At 44.3% G+C, this 26,814-nt stretch overlaps 2 protein-coding genes across 7 annotated transcripts in view; one reads left to right on the top strand and one right to left on the bottom strand.

The window, feature by feature from the left end:
- The window catches only part of snap91a (synaptosome associated protein 91a), a 32,511-nt gene extending 11,501 nt beyond the window's left edge, over window positions 1–21,010 (top strand). The window contains exons 5-28 of one of the 6 annotated variants that reach the window (XM_053486383.1): window positions 69–162; window positions 270–381; window positions 718–824; window positions 915–956; window positions 1,082–1,143; window positions 3,541–3,553; window positions 4,319–4,431; window positions 8,039–8,118; window positions 8,292–8,306; window positions 8,618–8,818; window positions 8,940–9,020; window positions 10,683–10,916; window positions 11,906–11,992; window positions 12,713–12,781; window positions 12,857–12,946; window positions 16,325–16,387; window positions 16,501–16,659; window positions 16,822–17,073; window positions 17,172–17,196; window positions 17,421–17,499; window positions 18,509–18,583; window positions 18,922–19,017; window positions 19,126–19,220; window positions 19,487–21,010. In XM_053486383.1, the coding sequence (XP_053342358.1) occupies window positions 69–162; window positions 270–381; window positions 718–824; window positions 915–956; window positions 1,082–1,143; window positions 3,541–3,553; window positions 4,319–4,431; window positions 8,039–8,118; window positions 8,292–8,306; window positions 8,618–8,818; window positions 8,940–9,020; window positions 10,683–10,916; window positions 11,906–11,992; window positions 12,713–12,781; window positions 12,857–12,946; window positions 16,325–16,387; window positions 16,501–16,659; window positions 16,822–17,073; window positions 17,172–17,196; window positions 17,421–17,499; window positions 18,509–18,583; window positions 18,922–19,017; window positions 19,126–19,212 (2,236 nt within the window). In that variant the 3' untranslated portion in view covers window positions 19,213–19,220; window positions 19,487–21,010. Of the gene's footprint in view, window positions 1–68; window positions 163–269; window positions 382–717; window positions 825–914; window positions 957–1,081; window positions 1,144–3,540; window positions 3,554–4,318; window positions 4,432–8,038; window positions 8,119–8,291; window positions 8,307–8,617; window positions 8,819–8,939; window positions 9,021–10,682; window positions 10,917–11,641; window positions 11,860–11,905; window positions 11,993–12,712; window positions 12,782–12,856; window positions 12,947–16,256; window positions 16,388–16,500; window positions 16,660–16,821; window positions 17,074–17,171; window positions 17,197–17,420; window positions 17,500–18,508; window positions 18,584–18,921; window positions 19,018–19,125; window positions 19,221–19,486 lie in introns of those variants that run through there. The other 5 variants (XM_053486384.1, XM_053486385.1, XR_008356337.1 and 2 more) reach the window with 5 other exon arrangements.
- Window positions 21,011–22,279: 1,269 nt separating this feature from the next.
- On the bottom strand, window positions 22,280–26,611 carry prss35 (serine protease 35). Its single transcript, XM_053486387.1, has 2 exons — window positions 26,445–26,611; window positions 22,280–24,320 (listed from the first exon to the last, which is right to left on the bottom strand). Exon 2 carries the CDS (start codon window positions 24,295–24,297, stop codon window positions 23,071–23,073), a length of 1,227 nt encoding a protein of 408 aa, XP_053342362.1. The 5' UTR covers window positions 24,298–24,320; window positions 26,445–26,611; the 3' UTR covers window positions 22,280–23,070.
- Between the last annotated feature and the right edge of the window lie 203 nt (window positions 26,612–26,814).

The raw sequence follows: 26,814 nt of genomic DNA on the forward strand, positions 1-26,814 counted from the left end.
TTAATATTGTACAGTGATAAAAGTATTATAAGATTGTGTGTGTGTGTGTGTGTGTGTGTGTGTGTCAGAAACGACGGTGTGATGAGGATGATGGCTACAGATAAACTCCTGAAAGGCATGTCCACGCTGCAGAATCAGATCGACGCCCTGCTGGAGTTTGATGTGAGTCTGTTTTTATTGCAGCATCTTAATCAGTTATTTATTTATACATTAACATCTCATCTGCATTACAGTATAACAACTTTTTTTGTTTGTTTGTTTACCTCCAGGTTCATCCTAAAGATCTGATCAATGGCGTCATCAACGCCGCGTTTCTACTCCTCTTTAAGGATCTGATTAAACTCTACGCCTGTTACAACGATGGAATCATTAATTTACTCGGCAAGTCGTTTATTCAGTGTTAGAACTAACGACACTATAATCAGTTTCAGTGTGTTTACACGACAGTTCTTCAGTCTCCTGATGTTCCAGATTTTTATCACTTTACATTGACGTTTCTCAGATGCTCTTATCCAGAGCGACTTACACAAATGGTTTGAAGTTTCTGTTACTGGGTTACTGGGTTACTGTAACTACACGTACCATCAGTCACACACTCTTAGTCTAACAATCAGTTATTTATCAGAAATCTGGAAATATAAAAATATTTAAAAATCTGAAACCCAGCACAGAGTTACAGGTGAAGGTTGTTTATTAGTTTTATTTCATGTCCTGTAGAGAAATTCTTCCAGATGAAGAAAGGTCAGTGCAAGGACGCTTTGGAGATCTACAAAAAGTTCCTGACTCGAATGACCAGAGTGTCGGAGTTCCTCAAAATCGCAGAGGTAAAACACAGACAGGTTTTAAGCCTCTCGAGAGAAGTAGTGTATAGATAAAGTACATTATTAATAACCTTCACACTTTCCTCCCATCAGCAAGTGGGCATCGATAAGACCGACATTCCCGAACTCACCCAGGTGAGCGCCGCTCTCCTCCACTCAGTCACATCTGTCTGTCTGCGTTCACTGCATCCTCACACTTTATATACTACATACAGGCTGTAAACCTGTCAGTGTGTGTGTGTGTGTGTGTGTGTGTTCAGGCCCCTGAGAGTCTGCTGGAGTCCCTGGAGACACACCTGAACACACTGGAGGGGAAGCGGGGGTGAGTGTCGCTCCTCACTCAGGTTTAAGAGTCACAGGTTGAGTGTGGTGTCAGTTTAGGGGCTCGGGACTGTCGGTACTGTCGGTACTGTCGGGACTGTCGGTACTGTCGGTACTGTTGGGTTTAGAAGGGGTTCAGGTACGGTGGGTACTCCCATGTGGGAGTGATCATGATGGATTAGCGAGAGTGGAATGCTGGGAGATTTCTGGGTGCCGGTGTGTCGGGTCTGAGGGGTTCGGTGTACGGGTGTCGGGTCTGAGGGATTGGGTTTATAGGCATCTGATCCTAAGGGGGGTTTATAGGCGTTGAGGGGGCGGTGTTACAGGTGTTGAGTCTTGATTGGTCGGTTGTGGGGATGAACTGAGGGGTCGGTTTTAACCGTTTGTGTCTGTAGAACTCGGGTTTATAGGGGCGTGGCGTCTTGGGAGGGCGGGTTCATTATAGTGAGGTCCTGAGGTTCAGGCAGGTTTATAGGTGTGTGTGTGTGTGTGTGTGTGTGTGTGTGTGTGTTGGGGGGGAGTATGGGGGGTTACAGGTGTCATGTCCATAGTGGTTGAATTTGTAGGTGTGTGTGTGTGTTTGGTGAGGGGTCTACAGTCACAGACTTGGACACTGAGGGGACAGTTTTGTTTATCCTGAGGTTTTTCTAACTGAAGCTGATGATTTCTGTCCCGAGCTCTCTGTAACGGTGATTATTTTTCCTCTTGTTTTTGTTTCACCAGTGATGAGTAAGTATTTAACAGAATGCGCATCAGAGTGATGGCATTAACCATGGCGGTGTTTTACACTGCAGTGTTCCTGTGTGTGTGTGTGTGTGTGTGTGTGTGTGTGTGTGTTACTGTCATGATTTATCTTTACAATTCTACAGATCAACTCCTTTTATATTCATTCAGTTTATTCTGATCTGTAGAATTACTGACCTGAAGTTTTCTTTCTGGTTTGGTTTAACTGTGTGTGTGTGTGTGTGTGTGTGTGTGTGTGTGTGTGTGTGTGTGTGTGTGTGTTAAACTAATATCTGCCTAATTATTTTATATGGTCAAAGTGTGATGCATGGTAGAGTTTGACATTAGTGTTTGGGATGATGAGGACCAGATTGCTGGTGTATAGTCACACTGCTGTATAATAAGCCCCGCCCCCTGGACTTGGCCTTAAGCCAGTAGTTCTCAAACATTTTCTGTCGTTCCCCACTTAAGGCGGTGGGTGAATTTTCAAGCCCCACTTGTCAACAAAATAATAACGAAATCGGCCAAGTTTACTATTTATTGAAATATAAATTTCTAAACCGATAAGATCAAATAACACCGAGTTCAAAACAGATCAAACACACGTGTTATTGTTATAACAGACTTACTTCATCACTTATCTCGAGCTTTCTTTTAAAGAAGTCTTGTGGCTTATTAACGAGACTGGGGTGTGTTGTCTCTAAGTGTCTTCCTGCTTTGTTGGGTCTCGTCCTGTCTGCTCATACCGTTATATTCCCGCCACAGTTCGCGCAGTCTCTCCCCTGCTTATTTTCTGCGCGCGCTCGACTCCGCCTGTACGCTCAACATTGTCCAGTGTTACAAAACGGCCACAAAACCAGCCAATCACAGACCTCCACACACTATTACTGCTACTACTTGTATTAATGATACATTTCTTTGCGTGTGATTGTTTAGTTTCGAGTGTCTGATCTTTATTGTCAATAAAGAAAAGCATGAATTAGAATACTGTAGGTACTGTCCTATTATTTCCCACTTATTCCCTCCTGTTCATTGCGTCCCACCTGTCATGTCTGTATTCACCACTAGTGGGGCGCCACACACTCTGAGAACCACGGCCTTAAGCAGGCATTTAAGAAGACTCACTGATTCAAACAGAAGACTTATGATGACTTATGACAATAAAAATGATGCCATATTAAGACTTATTGATTTAAGACTTTATAAATGAGGGGATGTTGCGCTCTCTCTCTCTCTCTCTCTCTCTCTCTCTCTCTCTCTCCTGAGCTCATGATGAGACACGTACAGAAGAGACCGTCACCGTGCTGTAGTGACACATATAAAAGTCTTCATGCTCATCACACTAACGTATCACCACCCTGATCATCACACTGGTGTTTGGTCACACACCCCTCCACACCGCTCCAGCTGGATGACTCTCTCACTTACACCCTGATACGAGCTCCATGTTTATTGTGTTGTGATGTTTGCACTGACTTTGTCTTTGCATCTTTGCATGTGAGTTTAAAATATTCAATCTTTTTTGTATATTGATTAAAAAGATTGAGGTTTTAACGCTGATTGTTTCCCTCCTGCCTGCTGCTTCCTAACGTCCCTTCACTTTAACAGTTTAACTTTATAATTCTTTATTATAATTCAGGTTTTACTAAATGTTTTTCTTTTCTTTTACTTTTAGCTCAACAGCTAAGGTAAGCAATGTGATACAACTTCATAAATCATATAAAAGCAGTTTATACAAAATCAATTAGCTAAATATGTTTAAATAATATACATTAATGTGTATTTGTACTTAAAATAGTGAGATATTTATTACATAGTTAATATAGTTCTTGGGTAAAGTAGCACAAATGTATATATTATGAATCCCAGCCTCACAATGTCTATCACTTTGTCTCAGTTTACATAATGTTTTTTAGAAATGCACTTTGATGCATTATTTTATTGAATGTGATTTAAAGTACACAAAATATTTTTTTATAAATAAATGCATAAAATTGTTTATTAAAACATTACGTAAGTCCTCTTTCATTTTATGTTGGGTAACAGTTAAGGAATGAGAATCTGCATTCAGTTTAAGTCTAAATGAACTCCTGTTGAATGAGGATCATTAGATTATTCATTTTTGTATAATTTGTATAAAACATTAATAATATTTTCTATTTATTCTAGTTATATTTATTTACAGGTTAAATTAATTTTGATTTATAATAATGTTAATTTTTTAACTAGGATCAATCAGACTTTATAATTGAAAGTCACATGTACATCAGTAATAGATAAATAATTTCCCTTCATTAAATTCACCCCCGTCAGTGTTTATTGAGGTCCAGGTGTTAAATCACCACCAGGGGGCGCAGTGTGTATCAGCTGTGGAGGCAGTTAATCTGACCACAGAAAGCTTTTCATTAGTGATTGTAGAATTATTTGCTGTTGCTGTTTGTGTGTGTGTGTAGAAGAGTTCTTCAGTCAGTAATGGAACTCCTGCAGGAACTCCAGTGAAGACGGTGGATGAAGTTCCAGCTCCAGCAGCAGCAGAAGCTCAGAGTGTGACTGCAGCTCCAGTCGGGTGTGTGAACAGCGAACACTACAGCCAGAACACACGGCCTCAGATATCACACCATGACAAACCTGATACACATACACACACACACACACACAGAACTCATCTCAGCTTATTACAGCAGTGCAGCAGGAGCTCTGTTCCTATCTTGCCTTTGTGTTTACACGCCATCCTGTTACGTCTTAAAGATTTATTTCTGATTATTGGTCATAAAACAAGATCTTTGGTGTACACTGAGTAATTGTAAACTAGCCCAATCTGGCAACCCTCTCATTAACTGCCCTGTCTGCTGCTGTTTCTCTAAGCATGGGGCAGCATGGGGCACTTTGATTTCTGCTCCAGTGCACCTCTGTCAGCCCTTGCTGCAGTTTCCCCTTTGTCCACTAGGGGCTGCTGATTGGGCCAGTGCTCATTACACTGCGGTTCCACAAAATCTAGAACTGTGAGTAAATAGACAGAATGTTGAGTTCTAGCTGTCACATTACATTCATTCATTTATCGTCCACACCGCTTATGTACAGGGTCACGGGGGTCTGGATGGTTGGGTGTTCAGGAGACTGAGGGTACGAGGCGGGTACACCCAGAACAGGGTGCCAAGTTCAAGTTCAAGTTCAAGTAGGCTTTATTGTCATTACAACCATATACAGTTAGTACACAGTGAAACGAAACAACGTTCCTCCAGGACCAAGGTGTTACATGCAACATAAATTTACAACATAAATTAACATAGACACTAAACTAGCTAACCAAGAGGCCTAGTTAACTGGCTAGCAGAGACAGGACAGAGAGACCTAACATAAATTACAACATAAATTAACAAAAACTAACTAGCTAAGTATAACTATTTTAACAGACAACATAAAGTGCACGTGCAAATGTGCAAACAAGAGCAACAACAAAGTGACAGTGCGCAACCACGACATAACAGAACATAAAATATGGTGTTGAGGTAGTGGGTAAACATAAACATTCTTTAAAAACAGCAGCAAGAATTGAGGAAAAATTGTGCAAAAATTAGTCCAGTAATGATCATTGTGCAAAAGATAAACAGTGAAGCATTTGCAGGTTGGTGTGTACGATAATTTGGTGGTGTAGGTCAGTGTGTCTGCACTTGTGTTGATTAGTCAGTCCAGTCCCAATATTTTGAGGTAGTTGAGTTAAGCTATGTGATAATGTTTGTTTTTGTGTGTGTGTGTGTGTGTGTTTGTGTTTATCAGTCCAGTCCCTTTTTGTTGAGGAGACGGATGGCTTGTGGAAAAAAGCTGTTGCACAGTCTGGATGTGTGTGCCCGAATGCTTCGGTACCTTTTTCCAGATGGCAGGAGTGTGAAGTGTGTGTGAGAGGGGTGTGTCCGATCAGCCACAATGCTGGTGGCTTTGCGGATGCAGCGTGTGGTGTAGATGTCTTCAATAAAGGGGAGAGAGACCCCGATGATCTTCTCCGCTGTCCTCACTATCCGCTGTAGGGTTTTGCGATCCGATATGGCACAATTCCCAAACCAGACAGTGATGCAGCCGCTCAGAATGCTCTCGATAGTTCCTCTATAGAAGGTGGTCAGGATCGGTGGTGGAAGCTGGGCTTTTCTCAGTCTTCTCAGAAAGAAGAGACGCTGTTGGGCTTTCTTGTGTAGGGAGCTGGTGTTGAGGGACCAGCTGAGGTCCTTCTCTAGGTGGACACCCAGGAATTTGATGTTTTCGACGATTCCCACAGAGGAGCCGTTGATGCTCAGCGGAGAATGGTTGCCTCGTGTCCTCCTAAAGTCAACAACCATCTCCTTTGTCTTGTCAACATTTAGAGACACGTTGTTGTCTTTACACCAGTCCGTTAGCCCCTGCACTTCCTCTCTGTACGCTGACTCGTCGTTCTTGCTAATGAGACCCACCACGGTCGTGTCATCAGCGAACTTAATGATGTGGTTCGAACTGTGCGTTGCTACACAGTCGTGAGTCAGCAGTGTGAACAGCAGGGGACTGAGCACGCAGCCTTGTGGGGCCCCAGTGCTCAGTGTGGTGGTGCTGGAGGTGCAGTTTCCGATCCGTACTGACTGAGGCCTACCGGTCAGAAAGTCTAGGATCCAGTTGCAGAGGGAGGTGTTCAGGCCCAACAGGTTCAGCTTCCCAATCAGTTGTTGGGGGATGATAGTGTTGAATGCTGAGCTGAAATCTATGTACAGCATTCGAACATATGTGTCTTTCTTGTCCAAGTGTGTGAGGGCAAGATAGTGTAGTGTAGTGGAGATGGCATCGTCCGTTGAGCGGTTAGGACGATAAGCAAACTGCAGTGGGTCCAGTGAGGAGGGCAGCAGGGTCTTGATGTGTCTCATGACGAGCCACTCAAAGCACTTCATGATGGTGGGTGTGAGTGCAACGGGACGGTAGTCATTGAGACAGGACACAGTAGACTTCTTGGGCACGGGGACGATGGTGGTGGCTTTAAAGCACGTGGGAACGACGGCGCTGCTCAGAGAGATGTTAAAGATGTCGGTGAGAACATCTGCCAGCTGTTCAGCACATTCTCTGAGCACTCTGCCTGGGATGTTGTCTGGTCCAGCAGCTTTACGTGGGTTGACTCTGTGTAGAGTTTTCCTCACCTCAGCTGTAGTGAGACACAGCACCCGATCGTTCGGAGAAGGGGTGGTCTTTCTCGCCGCCACGTCGTTCTGCCTGTCGAACCGAGCATAGAAGTTATTCAGCGCATCTGGAAGGGAGCCGTCACTGTCACAGGCAGTTGATGTCGTCCTGTAGTGAGTGATGGCTTGTAAACCCTGCCACATGCGCCGTGTGTCGCCGCTGTCCCTGAAGTGATTGTGGATTCTCTGGGCGTGTGCGCGCTTTGCCTCTCTGATGGCCCGAGAAAGTTTGGCCCTTGCTGTTCTGAGGGCCACCTTGTCTCCCGCTTTGAAGGCAGAGTCTCTGGTCCTCAGAAGTACACGCACTTCCGCAGTAATCCACGGTTTCTGGTTGGGTCGTGAGATGATGTTCTTGGAGACAGTGACGTCATCGGTGCACTTGTTGATGTAGCTGGTCACTGATGACGTGTACTCCTCCAAGTCAGTGAAGTCGCCGTAAGTTGCAGCCTCCCTAAACATGCCAATCAATCACATAGGCACTCACACACTACGGACAATTTGGGAACTCCAGTTAGTCTAATCTGCATGTCTTTAGACTGTGGGAGGAAACCCGAGAACCCCCGAGGAAACTCATCAAGCACGGGGAGAACATGCAAACTCCACACACACTTAGACCCTGAGTCGGGAATCAACCCCGGACCCAGAACGTGCGAGGTCACACTGTCTGTGTGTGTGTGTGTGCTAACCACTACGCCACCATGCAGTAACACAAAGCGCTATTTCAGCTGAGTTTAAACAGAGGTGTGAGGGAGAACGTTGTGATTAATATTTGTTGAACTGCGCGGCTCCAAACTGCTGACTCACGTTCGGTGATAAGATTAATTTTATTTTGTGAAAGTGATGATGAATGAAGCGTGAGAGGATCTGGTGTAAAGGATCTGGTGTGTTAGTGGTTTGATGGAGTGTTACTGCAGGTGAGAGATGTACAGGTGGACCTCCTGATGATTCTCTCTCTCTCTCTCTCTCTCTCTCTCTGTGCTGCAGTGGATTCAGTGATTTGGTGGATTTTGATTTATTAGCCCCGAGCGCGGGTGCTGCAGCGGCGCCGGCGTCGTCCTGGGGAGGTGAGCGTTACTGTTTATCACACACTTCATAAACTTCCTCAGTCTCTCACCATAAGACATGATCAGGATCAGGATATAAAGGGGTGTGGTCTAAAGGGGTGGGGCTGAAGGGCTTTTTATTTCATTATGGCAACAAATTAAGATTCCTTTATCTTTTTTATCTCATCATACAGACCTGCTGGGTGAGGGTGAGTACTGAACACACACACACTCACACACACTCACACGCAGACACTTAACACACTGGGTGTGTGTGTGTATTGATACCGACATATTAATGATAAAAGTATAAAATGCACAATGTCCTGTGATGTATTTACACAGACCTCAAGCTGCTTGTCATCCTCTCTGCCCTGTATTCCTTTCTTCTGTTATTATTTCGCTTCAATTTTCACATCTTCTTATTTTGTTTTTCCTGCTCTTTTATCATTTTCTCTCTCTTTCTATCCCTCCTTCTCTCTTTTTTTCCCTCTCTCTCTCTCTCTCTCTCTCTCTCCAGCTGCTGCCGTTAGTTCTTCCTCTACACTCCTCTCTGAGCCTGAATCTGTCGCTCCTGCTGAAGTCACTGAAGCGAGTCATGCTGCTGCAGCTGAGCCTGCGGCTAATGCTAACGCTCCTGCTCTGACTAGCGCTGGTGCAAATGCTAAAAGTGCTGCCCCTGACCCGCCCTCCTCCCTGTCGGACATGGACCTGTTCGGAGGTCAGTTCAGTTCTCAGTTCTGTGGGAGAGCAATGCTACGCTACGCTACGCTAGGCTCATTGACCTCACCAGTACACACTGTACCTCTCACAAGTGTGTGTGTGTGTGTGTGTGTATACAGATGCATTTGCCCCCTCTCCAGGTGATGGATCAGCTGAGGGCGGAGCTCCAGCAGTGGCTGCTGATGCCTTTACTGGATCTGGTGGGTTCAAGAGTTCAAGCGCGCACAAACACACACACACACACAGACACACACACACACACACAGACACACACACACACACACACACACACACACACATTATATATATGTTTGACATTTATAATCTGTTTTAGTTTTTCAGCCTTTTTTTTGTTTACTCTAACCATGTGTGTGTGTTTAAAACATTTTTAAAAAATTTGTGTCCACGACAACGCAATGTTACATTTCCACGAAATCCTCAAAAGGAGGCAAAAGCAGGTGACATTAAAGAGGTTTTGAATCTCAATGAGGCTTTCCTGGTTAAGTGAAATAAAAAATAAAATAAAAACACCAGCTACGATTCTTTTCAAAGGTAAAGTTCAGGTTAATTTGTTTTATTTTTTACTTAATATTTTGTATTAATTATTTTTACATGAATATTTTTGGGTTGCGCAACAAATAATCTGAGTGTCCATTATTTCTTATGGGGGGAAATTCACTTTAATGTACAAGTGTTTTGATATACAAGCACACTTCCAGAACAAATTATGCTTGTAATTTAAGGTTTAACAGTATATATAATAGGGTGAAGCCTGCTGATAATGTTTACTGCAGGAGAATATTTTATAATACATTTTATGCAAATTTTGTCCTTTCTCATTTCCACCCCAAAAGTTTAGAGCATACATCAAGCATTTTTCAACATCGGAAAAGTTCTGTAATTTTATGTTTCCACAAATTATGGGTTAAACTGCAAAATCCTCATTCCTGGATTTTCTTTCAGTCTGGGAGTATCTGTTCCACTGGCACACAAACGTCTCTGAAACAAATCCTTTTACTGGAAAACTGCTACATATCCTTCTTTTAGAAGCTTGAACTTTTGGCAAAATGAAGCAGTACAACAGATGCGTTATAACGCACAACCATGTGTCATGTGATCAGTAAAGCAAGCGAGTAAGCTAAACATGTTCAATTGACTGTTGGAGAATCTTTAAAGAAAAAAAAGGAGGATTACAGTCTATAGTGCCCTTAGTTTCCCCGTCAGTCATGGACTTCTATAATAAGAGTCTGTCATTAACTCCCGAGACAGGTAGAGGGCGATGCTGATGCTGCAGTGAACTAAAGTTTCTGTATTGTTTATAATGTTTCTCATCATCTTCAACAATCTTTGTTATGGAAAAAGGTATATCAAGATATTTTAGCACTTATCATCCTGTGACTTAAAGAAACCATACACAGGGTTTTCTCTATCAGTTTATAGTACTGCTACCTGCTACTAAGAAATAACTCAACTTTCTCAAAACTGCCAGAATGGATTTATCTCGCAACTTTCCAGTCAGACCTATTGAATATTAATTCCTCGTCTCAGAGATGCTGCAGGTCTTCTAGTTGCCACAGTAATAAAATCGTACTGTTTGTTAAACAGGTTTATTTTTCATAAAATGTGACAGATATTTTTTTCTTATCTTATTAGAATGAAGGTGCGTTTATTTTTCTGTGTTTTGTGTGCGCTGTACATCTGTCTGTTCTTCATCTCTTCATCTTCACCTCCTGACTTCTGATTCTTCTGGAAGTCGAACCCTTTCATTATGCTTCTTTGTTTTTGCAGTGCTTATTTAACACCCCTTCCTTCTCCTCCTTCCCTTATTACCCCGGTACCTCTTCCCTGGTTGCCCTTTTAAGACCCCTGGGCTCCCTCTGAAGGCAGTGTGGAAGTCGCCCCAGAGCTCGACCTTTTTGCTATGAAACCAGCAGAGGGCAGCACTGAGAGTCCAGCTAATGGAGAGCCGAGCACCACGCCCACTGTGGCCCCTGAAACCACCCCTGAAACCACCCCTCCAGCCCCCTCCCCCCCAACCACAGAGTCTGCGACCCCCCCGCCCCGCCCAGCCCCCGCGGCGCTAGACTTCTTTGGCGGTAAACACTTTGCTCTCATTTTCTTCTTCCTTTGCATTTTGACAATAATAATTCTGCATTATTATTATTATTATTATTATTATTCTTGCTCATGATGTCATTATTAGTTTGAAAAATGTGGAATCAAACTTAACCACCTTATAAATAAACCCTGATATGAAGTTTCCTACCTGCTCCTATGCTAACTGTAATGCTAGCGCTAAACCTGATCTGCTCAGGGTGTAGGGTTGTTTATTTATCCGGTGGTGCGTGTCCCTGATCCACATGTGATGAACTGTGCTGCACTCAGGGTCCTGTGATGACAGACAGCCTTTCTGTCATTGAATCTTGTCTTATTGGAATATTTCACCTCCCAAAAATGTGATTCATTATTAGCATGGCTGTTATTAGCTTTAGCATTTTTGGAGGGGAATATTCCTCAAGCGCTACGTACAGCTCGTTCTGCATTTTTCAACCTTTAATTCAGATTTTTGTGTTTATTCTTATCATAATTTGCACTGACGTCACTTTCTATGCAGTTCGATTCAGATTAACTGTAATTGAGAATGAATTTGCTTGAATTACAGCGATTTCATTCGAAGCAATTCTGTTCAATAAAGGATACCGCTGTAGCTCATCAGCACGGGCTTTAATTAAAATGTCAGAATGTTTCTGTCTGAGTTTCCTCTCTTTACGGCGTCTAATCACCGCCTGAGCGATCTGAAGGATCTGAATTCTGTAATAAGGTCTGCGGATGTGTCCGGCTGTCTGCGTGACAGATTTAAGAATACGAGGCGGCGTAGAGTTTCATGACGGGTCGAGTGTTTCCTGGAGAATCCACGCTGTATCTTTTAATAAACAAATCAGAACAAATAATAAATAAATTATAATGATTTATGAAAGTGCACTTGGGCAAAAGTGATTTTTGAAAAATTTCAGATGCTGATGTGAATTTTTTAAGCATAATGTTGTGTGTGTGTGTGTGTGTGTGTGTGTGTGTGTGTGTGTAGATATATTTGATTCTGTGCCCGAACAAAACGCCTCCTCAGAGCCCAAAGCTGCTGTAACTCCCACTAACGTAGATCTGTTCGGTGCAGGTACAGGAGACCTTCCCAACGTTCCGTCTGTCCACTGTCTCTCGTTTCCGGTCTCCTCTTTCTGATTTTCCTCCTGATCACGTGTCTAACCGTGTGTTTGCCCTGCAGTGTGTTGGTGTTGTGTGTGACGTGGACTCGTGCATGCCTCAGCCTGGAAACGCATGTCTGTCTGTCTGTCTGTCTGTCTGTCTCTCCTTCTCTCTACCTCCTTTCCCACTGACACGGAGTCTGTCTTGGTTCTGGTTCTTGGTTCCTGTGTTGGTTCTGGTTCTTGTTCTGGAGTTATTTCACTAACACAATGCTGGAGCCTGATCTCACACATCTCACACCACCAGTTCTCAGCCTGTAGTTCCAGCTCCATTTTCCTGAAACGTCCTCAAACTGAAGATCTGAAAAGAAAATAAACTGGGTGGAGTTACCTCCTTGTTATGATAGTGTTGGAATGTTGGTAACGAGCTTGTTAAGTTTAAGTTCCTCAGTTGTGATGTCATGGGTCAGGGATACGCCCTCTGATCAGTGGAAAAGCTCTAGTTCTGGTAATGGGTTGGGTATTTATCTATCAATTATTTATTTTGTTTGATTTATTTGGAAACACATTGGCTCTAGCACTGATGGTGGAAAAACTCACTGTGTGTGTGTGTGTGTTTGTGTGTGTTTGTGTGTGTGTGTGTTCTATACTCTTCACACTCCTTTTCTTCCTCTTCCTCTTCTTCATCGAAGATCTTCCTGCTGTTTCTCGCGGGCCTTCACCCTTACCTGACGCTTCAATCACTGCTGATCTTTTATCTGGTGAGTGTGTGTGTGTGTGTGTGTAAGAGAATGTCTGTGTGTATGTGTGCAGCTAATAAATTTTCTCTCTAACAGACTCTTTTATCACTCCGACTCCGACTCCAGCTCCATCTCTCGATACTGTGTCTCCACCCAAAACTGAGGCTCCTGTGTTGGACCTGCTGGGTGTGTACCACACACACACACACACACACACACACTACTTTTCACATCACTGTGCAGCGCGACACCAACATGCTGTTGGACAGAGACACAGATGGAGACTGATCCTGATTCCTGGAGACAGGAAGTGGTGGATAGAATTGCTGTTTTATTTTAGGCAGTCCTGGGAAGGTGGAGATGTGAGGGGAGAATCCAGTGTTGGTGCTCATACTGGACTGTTGTTGCCCCAGTGAGGGTCCACATGGCAGCAGAGCAGCAGTGGTGGCACAGTGTGTTTCCCAGCAGGAAGTTGGACGGCAGCATGCAGCCTCCCCGCAGTGTCGTTGTCAGAGGCACCAGGGCTTCTTGTTCCATAGCTGTGTTAGGGAGCATGTTTCCTACTTACATACAGGAAAGTGTTGAATTCCTGGGAGAGGATGGAGCGCAGGTCCGTCTCGGACGTACTGGTATGGACAAGGAAGGGTCTTATAAGAGTTCTACAACATGGGGCAGGGCTTGTGGCATTGACTTTTGCATGGAATTGGTCTTCACACCTCCTCCGAGAGTCCTTTTTGTTGTCAGATCTGAAGGGATTTGCCTTGCAAATGTATTCATACCCCTGGAACTTTTCCACAGACTGTCACGTTACAACCCCAAACAGACAGTGGCAAGAATAAGTATAAACAATTAAGAGGTTTTCTCCATTAATTTGTCATAAAATGTGATCTGATCTTTGTCTAAGTCAGGGGTATTAACTGATATAATGTGTCTAAAATAATAACACAAAAAATTCTGATCTTTTTTTTTTAGAACAACCATAAAAATCTCCAAGTGTTAGTGGAGAAGGTGTGTGAATCCTTACAGTTAATGACCTCAACAAAGGAGTCAGGTGTAAAATGCACTAGTGTGATCCAAGCCTCGCCAACAAGAGCCTTCAGAGGATCTACGATCAAAAATAGTTAATTTACCCAAAGCTGTAAAAGGTTACAAAGTGATTTCAAAGACTTTGGAAATTTACCAGTTTACACTTTGGGACTGTGGGTCCTTTACCAAAAAGTGGGCGCCCAGTCAAACTGACCCAAAGAGCACAACAAAGACTCATCAATGAGGAAGAGAAACAACCCCGAGTGACAGGCAAAGATTTACAGGCAGCCTTAGAACTGGCTAACATCTGTGTTCATGAGTCTACAGTACGTAAAACATTGAACAAGTGTGGTGTCCATGGCAGGACATCACAGACGAAGCTGCTGCTTACTATAAAGAACATTGCACTGATGTAACTAAGACTGAACCATTTGGAAAGAATACGCAGCACTACATCTGAGGAAAAACGACACTGAAGATCATCATAAAAACATCATCCCAACTGTAAAGTATTATGGAGGAAACATCATGATTTTGGCCTGCTTTGCTGCATCAGGGCGTGGCCAGCTTGTAGTTATAGAGGGGAAGATGAATTCCCAAGCAAATCAAAAAATTCTTTAGGATAATGTGAGAATGTCTGTAGGTCTTGAGAACTCTACAGCTGATGTCGTATCCACATTTCATACAAACTAATCCAAAATAATTCTTTTGATTGTGTAAAGCTGCTTTGCGACAATGTCAGTTGTTAAAAGCGCTCTACAAATAAAATTGAATTGAATTGAATTCTATCCCAGGAACTGTGATTTGGGTACTCTGGTAGACTCCATGATGCCAGCTCGTAGAATAATGGTTACTTCCTCATGTCTAGCTTTCTGATGGTCCTCCAGGACTCTGTAGGGGTACTGCCACACAATTTCACCCTGACTGGGTCTTGACCATGTGAGACAAAGGATTCAGAGTGATGCCATTTGAGTGAACACATCCCAAACACACCCAGAAGCTGACTCAGTAGCTACTCCAGGCTCCGCTGATCGCACAGGGCCCTTGCCAGTGAATCAGAAATGTACAGTTAGTATCGGGTTGCAAAAGAAGGACCTGATTTCCAGGTTGAAACTTTCTGGGCTGTGCAGGTCATTGAAGTGTGTTTCGTTGCTTGGCCTGGGCTTTCTCTAAGAGGAATCTGACCCCAAAAAAAACTTCCCCTGCATTTCCCATCACATAGTGGATCAACAACTCGGAGGGTGATGGCTGCTCTGCCCAGCCTTTTTGGCAACATCCAGAAAGTCTTGAGGGTATTGGCTAAACAATACCTCAGATGGTGTAAATCCATTGGAGGCTGGAGCTTTCCCAGTTGGCACACAGGACATAAGGGGGGAGCAGGCAACAACGGTCCACAATCGGTTTTAAGGTAAATGGTGTGTCATAGTCAGTCAGGATTGCTTTTGGTGTCCCAGTGCAACTGTGTAGCAGGACCAACTCACTTGTGATCTTCTTGGATGTTGGGTGCTTGGATGCTCCAAGGGTGACAAGGTGCCCTGTCATGCCTCAGCCTGTGCTCTGACCCCCAAGCTGGGATATATGGAGAAAATAATTTCACTTTGCCCAATGAAGAAATTAAAGGCTCTTTCTTCTATGTGCCTAATGATAAGGATCGAGGCATGGGCTTGCGCAGAGATGTGCACTGGCAGAAGTTATTTATTTTATCCTCTATGCCTAATCAGTAGATGCAAGGCCTGATCTTTTCCAAGGTGTTCTACACGGTGGTTACCCACTGGGTGTGGGTCAGGTGCATGATGATTTCTATTTTGGAGCATGACACAACTAGGAAATAATTTCCCTGTTCCTGCTAATGGGCCCAGTAGTAAGGGAGTCCATTTTGATTAAGGAACCAGGAGGACTGGGTAAATAGGTAAGTTGGTCACAAAATCCTTGTGTATCGATTATCGGTTTCCATATCTGGATCCCAGTGGCAGGGAACTCCCAAATGTCTTCATGAACATAAATGACCAAGAGGTGGCCAGGTGGGGCAGTGGAATGGGCTGGTAAAACTATACTATTATGATGGGGGCATTGTCCAGGGCAAGATTTTCCAGATTTTCTGCCTCACCATTCTTTCACCATGATCGTTACTGCTTCACAAGAGAGTAGCTGAAATAAGCCTGTTCTTGGCAGACTGGCATAAGTGATCTTGTGCGCTGTAGGCAGAAGCCAGAAGCCACAGCTGTTAATGTGGATGCCGTGCTTTATCGCCACCTGCTGGTATTCTGTAGTTTACTGTTTGTCCAGTTTTTGCTCTGACTCTATTATATTTTTTGTTCTGGTTTAGAAATAAGTGCATCTTTTCCAAAAAGTCATGATTACACAATCCAGTTAGACCAAAGTGAGGTTAAGGAAGAAACTAAATTCTTACAGCAATAGACAGTGTATGTGTGTGTTTTGTCTCACTCTCTCTAATGTGGCCCTGTCTCAGTGTTGAAGCTGATTAACACTTCTCTACTCACACGCTGCACTCTGGATGATGATGATGATGATAATTAGACACATTTGGGGAACCTGCAGTGGAACCACCCACTTCTACTTCTACAGGAGATCTGCTTGGAGGTACAACACTGTGTGTGTGTGTGTGTGTGTGTGTGTGTGAGAGAGAGAGAGAGAGAGAGAGAGTGGGAAAGTCTCTGTGTCTCTGATCCGTGTTCCTGTTTATGTCTTCATAGGTTTGATTTCTCCCATTGCCCCCATTGCTCCTGTTTCCATGGGAACAGCAGCAACTGTTGCCCCGAGCAACCTGCTGGATTCGGGCTTTGATGCTTTTGATTCGCCACCTGCCCCCTCTGTGACCTCTGACCCAGTTCCGACCTCTGCAGCTGATCCAGGTGGATTATTTGTAGAGAATAAACACTGTGTACATTCATACAACAAAATGACAGGAAGATGTTATTGCTTTTACTTATGACATGTCTGTACTGTGTGTGTGTGTGTGTGTGTGTGTGTGTGTGTGTGTGTGTGTGTCTTTGTGTGCGTGTGTGGGTGAGTAGCTTTCGATGCACTAGGGGACCTCCTCATGCCCTCCATTACCCCTCAGAGTACTGGTGGCAGTAGTACTCCTATAGTTCCTGCAGCATCTCCTATGGTTCCTGTGGCAACGGTTCCAATGGGAGCCCCACCAGCCACGCCCACCGCTATGCCAACCATGATGCCCATATCACCCGCCATGATGCCCATCACCAGTCTGCCTCCTAAAGCCATCAGTATAGATCTGGATGAATCACTGGCCAACCTGGTTGGAAGTAAGCGCTAACCCCCTGACACCAACACTGATTAATATTCATTAATATTCATTAATATTTATCATAATTGATTAATAATTCTGTCTATATTTTTGCAGATCTGGGGATGGGAAGTCAGAAAAAGTAAGATCACTATACCCCATGTGTTTGTTTATTTGTTTTGTAACACTCACCATATACAGTATATACTGTGTATATAACATTTTATTTACTGTAACCTATTAATTATAATAAGGAGGCCTGGTATCAGGGTGGGTAAGGCTCCTTTCATCTGTCAATCAGAGTTAGACTAGCCAATCAAGTTAAGTTACAGAACTAGGTATCTGGTATCTGTGTGTGTGGTGCAGGGACGGGGAAAAGAAGCTGACGGGTGGACTGAACTGGACCCCTCAGGTGGCCCCCACCAGCTGGAGTGCTCCGCCCATGGTACCCACTTCAGCTAGTCTGATCACACCGCACACTATCAGCCCACTATATCACATCACACTATATCACATCACACTATATCACATCACATCTCATCACATCTCACCACATCACATCATATCACATCACATCTCACCACATCACATCTCACTACATCACGCCATATTACATCACACTATATCACATCACATCATATCACATCACATCTCATCACATCTCACCACATCACATCATATCACATCACATCTCACCACATCACATCTCACCACATCACATCTCATCACATCACATCTCACCACATCATATCACATCTCACCACATCACATCTCACCACATCATATCACATCTCACCACATCACATCATATCACATCACATCTCACCACATCACATCACATCTCACCACATCTCACCACATCACATCACATCTCACCACATCACATCACATCACATCACATCACATCTCACCACATCACATCACATTTCACCACATCACATCACATCACATCTCACCACATCACATCTCATCACATCACATCACATCTCACCACATCACATCACATCTCACCACATCTCACCACATCTCATCACATCTCACCACATCACATCATATCACATCACATCTCAGCACATCACATCACATCACATCTCACCACATCACATCTCATCACATCACATCACATCTCACCACATCTCACCACATCATATCACATCTCACCACATCTCACCACATCACATCATATCACATCACATTTCACCACATCATATCACATCTCACCACATCTCACCACATCATATCACATCTCACCACATCTCACCACATCTCACCACATCATATCACATCTCACCACATCTCACCACATCTCACCACATCAAATCACATCTCACCACATCAAATCACATCTCACCACATCATATCACATCACATCCCATCATATCACTTCTTACCACATCATACCACATCATGTGAACAAAACCCAAAAAATAACACAGATGTAATGTGTGTTTCAGGCTGGAGCAACAGCTGGAGCGCCCCCTACTGGAGCCATGCCACCACCCATAGGAGTGCAGCCTGCTTTTAGCCTGGTGATTATAAACAAATTATTATTATTATTATTTTATAATTTTAGTGTAAAAATTATATTGTTTGTTATTTTGTATTTTTAATTTAAAAATGTGTTTACTGATGATACACTGCCCCTCAAAAGTCATGTGGATGTTTAATAAATAATGAAATGAAACAGCTGTGTGTCCATAATAAAACCAGTCGTTATTGAGACTCATCAGAAAAAAGGCTTGAGTTTGCTAGAGAGCATAAAGACTGGACTTTGGAGCGATGAAAAAAGGTCATGTGACCTGATGAGTCCAGACTGAGCCTTTTCCAGAGTGATTATCACTTTCCCCCCCGACCCCCCCACCTCTAGCCCCCTGCAGGAGGTTCTGGAGCTCCCATGATCCCTCAGCAGATGATGATGGGACAGTCGATGATAAGACCACCGTACGCAGGAGCAGCTGCACCCGTAAGCATCTTTGTAGATAAAGAGCAGTGTGTGTGTGTGTGCGTGTGTGCTTATTTGCACATTTTTCCACTCACTGTGTGTGTGTGTGTGTGTGTGTGTGTTCCTTAGCTGTCTCCAGGTCCTGCAGTTCAGAGTCCTAAGAAGCCACAGAGTAAAGACCCGCTGGCCGACCTCGACATTAAAGACTTCTTATAATCTCTGAGGTATAGAAAGTTCCAACCCGTCTCTCTGCCTGTCTGTCTGCCTGTCTGTCTGTCTGCCTGTATCGCTATCTGTCTGTACATCTGTCTGTCTGCCTGTCTGTCTGTCAGTGTATCTGTGTCTATATACTGTATATATATATTTGTCTGATAACAGCAATTGAATGATTGTTCTAGTGAGTCTCTCTCTCCCCCCCCCCCCCCCCGATGCCCCCCCCTTGCCCTTCTCCCTCCCCCCTCTCAAACCCCATCCCCCCCTGTGATTTCAGTCTCAGCTCTGGTGAAAGCTGATTCGCTGATTGTTTACACCAACATACACCTGAAGATCCAGCGGTTAACCCCGCCCCTATTCCATAACCACGCCCCTCCCATCTGCGCTGTTTAATGTCATAGCACAAACTGTGAAGTCAATTTTAGAGGAAAAAAAAAGGAAAAAAATTCCAATGAAGAGTGAGAAGAGAGGTGTGTGTGTGTGTGTGTGTGTGTGTGCTTTATCTCCATGTGATCTTTTCTTTTAATAGGAACCAAAAAAAAAGGAAAAAAAGGAAAATTTAAAAATGTGCAAATGTGTAGACTTTTTGCCAAGTGTTAGCTTCAGAGCGTGAATGATGTGCAAGCGTGTGTGTGTTTCCTGTGTGTGTGTGTGTGTGTGTTGTGTTCCTGCAGAAGGTTTTGCTCTCCTCTGTATCTGTGGATGATGTGACTCTGGTTATTAAACGATGCCGTGATCCCGCTGTTGGTTCTACACCTTTGTTTATGAATATAACTTCATGACGTATACATATGCAGTAGAAACTCGTACCTGGGCTTCGAGATCCTCTCACCCTCTTACACCTAGACGTTTGTTTGCAGAGTGACGTTATTCCGCTCCCCTGTTAGTTTTCTGGGCAGGTTTCCATGACAACGTGATGGAGCAGATGCTTTAACAGATGAAACTCCTCACACTTTTGGAGACGACACTGAGGTCACGTCAGTGACAATGATGTGGGCGGAGCTTACGTTGATTTCGATCAGCTTGCCGTATTACATCAGGTGACGTTCGCTCGCGGAGCAGACGCTGCGCTAATCTTCACTCCTGATCTAAAGCAGCATTTCATTAAACACACGTCTGCCTGCGGTCTCATCGCTGTGAGAGTAACACACGTGTGTAACATGGACGTGAAAGTATCTAGCGCGCGTGTAAAGGTGTGAGGCTCCGTACACTCCGTCCTAAAAAGTTTACATTTCTATTTATAGAAAATATTTCGTTTTATTTCTTGTATTTTTCCGCCCTGTGACTAAAACACATGTGTCCTAAAGAATTACCCATGATCCTCTTGTGCAATTAACCCTGTGTTCCAACACTGTTGTTTATGCAAAGTTCAGAGTGTGTGTTCTTCCCAGGTAGTGTGCTAATACGCGAGCGGAGCAGGAACTGGAACACAGCCATGAGGAACTGAAGAAACCATTTCTCTGTAGATGATTAAAATATAGATTATTTCAGATGGTGTGTGTGTGTGTGTGTGTGTGTGTGTTTCAGATGAGGGTTACTGTTAAACAGTGTTACAGTAATAAAATGTAGTGTAAATTGAATGCTATGACACACACACACACACACACACACAAAGATGTTTTAATCTTGGTCTTGATCATCTGTAGATCTTCAGTTAAAATCCTCTGATCGAAAATGGTGTGAGATTATATTATTCATTGAGTTTATATATGTTTATATCTCTGTATTTATAAATATATTTATTTTCCTTGATTTTGTCATATCTTTCTGCTCCCTGACCCAGTGCATGTACACCTTTTGAGATGCAATAAATAAACAAACAAATACTGAACATCAGTATGTCTGAGTGATTAAAGCAGAAGTTTAACTTCAGACTCGGGACGTGTCATATGAATCATAATTTATTTGGTCTCTAAAATAAGAAAAAAAATAAATGTTTTGAAAAAAAAAAGAAAACATGTTTTGTAGAATCTGACTCTTGACAGGAACGTTTTTACTGTAAAAAAAAAAAGAGTCCAGCGGTGATGAAAATTAAATAACCTTCTGAACTTCATGTGATCTTCATGTGAACTTCATGTGATCTTCAGCACACTACACATTATTAGAACTCTACAGTACGTTACTCGCTACGCTCCGAGGAGACTGAAAAGAAAACCTTCCACATAAAACCTTGAATTAGCACCAGAGCGTCGACGTGGGCGTCCGCCTCCCTCTCTAACGTGAGACGCTCATGAAGACGCTTTTAACAAGAAAAAAAAAAACTTAGCAGACTACAGTAACATCGTCTGAACACTGAATAAAGGATAAATCTTTAAAAACACAAGACAGAAAACTAATTTCAAACCCCGGACCCTAGATACGAAACCTTCTTATCTTAGAAAAGCTCTTTTTCTGAGTCATTACACCAAAACTAACTAACTGATCTGCATAAATGCAACCGGTGACATCATGCGAACATAAAAACGTAACAAGCGTGAGGAAAGGTTTTAAAATGTCCCGCAAGCGTCCGGGGACGACGGATCAGGCCTCAGAGTCCGATCATTTAACTTCTGATGTTTTTAATCCAAATGAATCCTGAAAGAACCTTTTTAGCAGGTTAAGTTGTAAATAAAAATAAATTAAGTTAATAATAGTATAAGTTATTAGAGTATGCTGCAGTGATGAACATCAGCGCAGAGGAACGTTACAGGGTCTGACTGCGAAGCCCTGAGACTTAAAAACCATTCAGATACAAAATTATTTATCATGTAACAAAGAATCATTAACGCCGACCTGTTTCTCACTGGGGCATTAAACTTTATAAAGGGGTAAAAACTGGCTTTGTGCAGCTCAGCACAGAGACGGGGACGTTTAATGGAATCTAATGACTGGACAGAAGATCAGACTGATGTGGGGAAACACAGGAGCTTAGAGGGGAAAAGGTGGGGTAAAGAGCGGGGTAGACAGGGTATAGGGTAGACCAGGTGAGAGATGGTGTGGACAGGGTGGATAGGGAAAGGGATAGGGTAAATAGAGTAAGAAACGGGGAAAGGTACGGGGTAGAATGTGTGAAAGACAAGGTGAGGGATAGGGTAGGTAGGGTGAGGGATGAGGTAGACGCGGTAGATGGGTTGAGGGGTGGGGAAGATGGGGTAGGTAGGGTGAGGGATGGGATACATAGGGTGAGGGATGGGGTAGATGGGGTGAGGGATGGGGTAGATGGGGTGAGGGATTGGGGTAGATGGGGTGGATAGGGTGAGGGATGGGGTGGGTATGGTGAGGGATGGGGTAAATAGGGTGAGGGATGGGGTAGATAGGGTAGGTACTGTAGGGTGAGGGTTGGGTTAGATGTGGTAGATGGGGTGAGGTATGGGGTAGATGGAGTAAATAGACTGAGGGATGCGGAAGACGCATAGATAGGTTGAGGGATGGGGTAGAAAGAGTAAGAAATGGGGTAAGGTACGGGGTAGACTGGGTGAAAGACAAGGTGAGGGATAGAGTAGATGAGGTATATAGGGTGGGGGATGGGGTATATAGGGTGGGGGATGGGGTAGATAGGGTGGGGGATGGGGTAGATCGGATAGATAGGGTGGGGGACGGGGTAGATAGGGAGGGGGATGGGGTATATAGGATGGGGGATGGGGTAGACGGGGAAGATAATTAGGGGTAAGAAATTAGGTAAGGTACAGGGGAGACTGGGTGAAAGACAGGGAGAAGGATAGGATAGATGGGGTATTTGGCCGGGCAGACAGGGTGAAGGATGGGGTAGATGAAGTTTTTTCTAACTTTTAAACTTTCTCACACTGAGTATCTCCACTGTTATAAAGCGTAAAAGCAGGGTATTGGGGTAAACGGGGTAAGACGCAGGGCAGTTTCTTTTCATCAGGTGTTCTGGCACATGCTGGAGTCTCCGTGTACCCAGGAGCAGATCTGTGCGAACTTCACCGGCGTGATTCTCACAGCTACGTTGTAATCCTGCTGCTGGCCGTTCACCTGCACCCACTGATGCCCCGTAAACACCCCGATGACCTTCCGCTTCCACTTCCTCTTCCCCGCCTCCTTCAGGCGCACGTACACGCCGGCTCCACTCGCGCCGGGCTTCGCATCACACTGCTGGTACATGAGGTCGTTGGACTCGTCTGAAACGGAGCAGAACCGGTACACCAAGTTCCCGGGCCGGTCGTCATCGAACCCTGAGAAGTGGATGCGTGAAGCGGGCAGTTTCTTAACGGAGGGGATGATGCCGAGCTCCATGTGCTGCCCCTTCTGCCCCTTCTTCAGCTCGAGCACAGCATAATCATAATCAGCCTCGGCGCTGTCCGAGATGCCTTTAAACCAGCCCTTGGGGATCTGTGTCTTCTTCACACGTGTCCAGCGGAACGTTGGCTTCCCGGACGGCGCGCTCCTCTTACTCCGACCTTTCCGACCTTTAGACTTCCTCTCCTGTTTCTTTCCTTCTGATTCCGTTTCTACTTTCTCTTTTTCCCCCTCCTCCTTTCTTCCCTTCCCTCGTCTTTTCTTTCCTCCCTTTTTCTTGTCACGCAGCACTCCCACGCTTAGTTTCTCTGCTCCTTTGATGTAATCCGTGCCGTCGTGGATACAGTGCGCGGCGGTCAGCACGTGTTTGGGTGACACGAGCACACCCGTGCATCCGGTGGAAATCTTTACGGCGGTGGAGAATGGATACTTCATGGAGTACTGCTTGTCCGAGATGGTGAAGCGCGTGTCCGTGCCGTAGACCTCGCGCTTGCTCCGTGATCTGGAAGACGAAGACACGTTTTCGGCCGTGATCTCAAGCCCCTGCAGCGTGACGGACGTCAGCGTGCGCGTGCCGTTCTCGTACATGGTCTCGTAAGAAAGCATCTCCTGGAGAAGCTCCACGCTCGGCTCTGGAAACTCACTCTGACATTCGATCCCACACGTCCCGTTCAGCTCGGACTGACGCTCGGCTGTGAAGCCTGAGACGCTCAGACGCACCGTTTGTTTTTCATGCACGAGCGGCATCTTCCTCTGCGGCCAGGTGTACTCATCCTCACCTGCGCTCACAGCTGGATCTGTACACAGCAGGAGCAATACAGCGAGCGGGAGACTCAGGGGTACAGGTCCCATCTCTATTATACACACACACACACCTGCACAGGAGAAAGAGAGAGAGAGAGAGAGAGAGAGAGAGAATCAGAAATGTTACACATTACACACACACTGTACAGAAAAAGGGAAGGAAAAGGGTGGCAGAAGAGGGTAGGGATAGGTTCGAGTCCCACCTCAGAGTCTGTGTGTGTAAAGTCTGCATGTTTAACTGGTTAATACACTTATTAAAACATCAACAACACTACACACACACAAACATACACAACCATGCCAGTGTCACTGCTAAAATGAAAAAAAAAACATTTCTGCTCAGTCAACCTTTCCCAATTAACCCAATTAATAACGTCATGAAGTTATTAATAGATGGGTGCCGATACTTTGTGCCATCAGCAGATAGACTGCAGTCAGGACTTACACACCTACAGAGTGTGTTCTGTGTTTTGCCTGGAGCTGCAAAAACATAACAGTCCATTACAGTGTCCTAAATATCCTGATTCGGTTTCTTAAAGAATCAGTTCCGTCCACTAGAGGGAGACAGTGAACAACTGAACACTAACCTCCTTTAAAAATAAAGTACAGTATGTTTTCACATCAGAGGAGGAAGGAGCCGTCATTTCCAATGACAAGCGTCGGGGGTCGGGGGGGGGGTATGTAACACACACTGATGATGGACGAGTGTGTGTGTGAGTGAATGTGGTGGTTGTCAAATTCTTCTTTTTGAATAACATGGAATTCTGGGAATTTTTTCACGTCTCAGTGTGACATCATTCACTCCTCCGTCTCTTCTGTCTGTCTTTCTGTCTCTCTCTCACCCTCACTAGTCCCTCTTCTCTCCCACACTCTCACTTCTCACATCCTCACTGCTGTCACTGTAACCAGACAGACAGGTGCAGCGTTCCAGCGGCCAAAAACTGTGTGTGTTTGTGTGTGTGTGTGTGTGTGTGTTTCTATTGCAGAATTGCAGGCTGAGAGTCAGTGGAGGTGCAGGAAAATTAAGGGCTGGACAAATGCCAAAATACACACACACACACACACACACACACACACAGAGTGTACACAGTGTACCCTGTGTGATGTAATGAGGTGACAGTGTCGGTCTGCAGATTTTCCCACGTCATTATTTCAAATCTGTGAAAATCCTTTAAATACCGTAATAACTGTCTAATAAAAGTCCTCTCTCTCTCTCTCTCTCTCTCTCACACACACACACACACACACACACACACACTCACACTTTTGATTCGATCTAAGTTTCCAAACTTTATCCCAAACCACAATTACACGGCACCGCCACACACACACACACTTCTGCCAAAAAAAGAAGAAGAAGAAAATAAAAAGAAAACAGAGTGAACGAGGGACTTTGGGTTCGAGTGCAGTTTCTGTCTGCACCGTTTCCACTGGGGGAGGAAAACAAAAACCCTGAAACCTTTTTACCCCAAAACCCCTTTAATCACCCCTTTACTGGGCTGTGTCCTAAATGCTCATGGACCAGATCACACACACGAGAGGTGAACTACATCTCAAACACCCCCTCATCAGAACCCAGTGCACTTACTTACGCACTCATATGCACTATGCAGGGTTTTATAGCCTCCACCTTTAAACACTTTCCATCAAAGACTTAAAGAAACTTAGGACTAAACACAAAAATTAATATTAATGCCAAATGCATAATAAATCCTCCAATAAGTCAAAAACATGTTGTATAAAAACTTTAATAAAAACTACATTTAAAACATTTTAGTAAAATTATATCTGATCATTTCATTTGGAAATAGTTTTACAGACAGACAGACAGACATTTAGAGAGACGGACAGAGAGACAGACAGAGAGACAGACAGACAGAGAGACAGACAGACAGAAAGAAAGACAGACATTCAGACAGACAGACAGACAGAGAGACAGACAGAGAGACAGACAGACAGACATTTAGAGAGACAGACAGCCCTTTCTTCCTCCTCTTTATGTCTCATACACTCTTGTCACGTGACTCAGGTATCTCCTGATCTCTAACACACTTTCCTCTGTAAAGATTTAAATACTTGCAATAAGTCCATCATTCCTGTGTGTGTGTGTGTGTGTGTGTGTGTGTGTGTGTGTCTCCTGCCCCATCACCCTGAGGGTCCTGTATCAGTGTCTCCATGCTGCAGTGTGTCCATACCTGTTAGACCTCAGGTCCTGCTGGAGGAGAAGTTCTGCACTGAGGAGCTCCTGCTTCACTTCATGGTGAAGATCTCAACTCCACCCGACAGTCCAGCCTGCAGCCCGCAGCCCCACTCCGCGCGCGCGTGTGTGTGTGTGTGTGTGTGTGATGCCGGTGGGACTGGAGCGCTGTTCTCCCGCACACGAGTGTTCTCTCTCCCCTCCTCGGGTTGCCAGATTCGCTCTTTTTCATCATTATTTTTTGCTTAAATCTCGGAGTTCTAAGGCGAGGGGCGTGGCCAGATCATTAACCACTCCCACCCACATGCACTCCAGAGGGTTGTTCCTCACAGACACTTCACATTAATGACGTGTAAAGAGACCACACA

This window comes from Clarias gariepinus, chromosome 25, assembly GCF_024256425.1.
Source record: "Clarias gariepinus isolate MV-2021 ecotype Netherlands chromosome 25, CGAR_prim_01v2, whole genome shotgun sequence".
NCBI lineage: Eukaryota > Metazoa > Chordata > Actinopteri > Siluriformes > Clariidae > Clarias > Clarias gariepinus.

Excerpts from the sequence above, each read along its gene's own strand:
- prss35 (XM_053486387.1), bottom strand. The coding sequence starts at position 24,297 with ATGGGACCTGTACCCCTGAGTCTCCCGCTCGCTGTATTGCTCCTGCTG.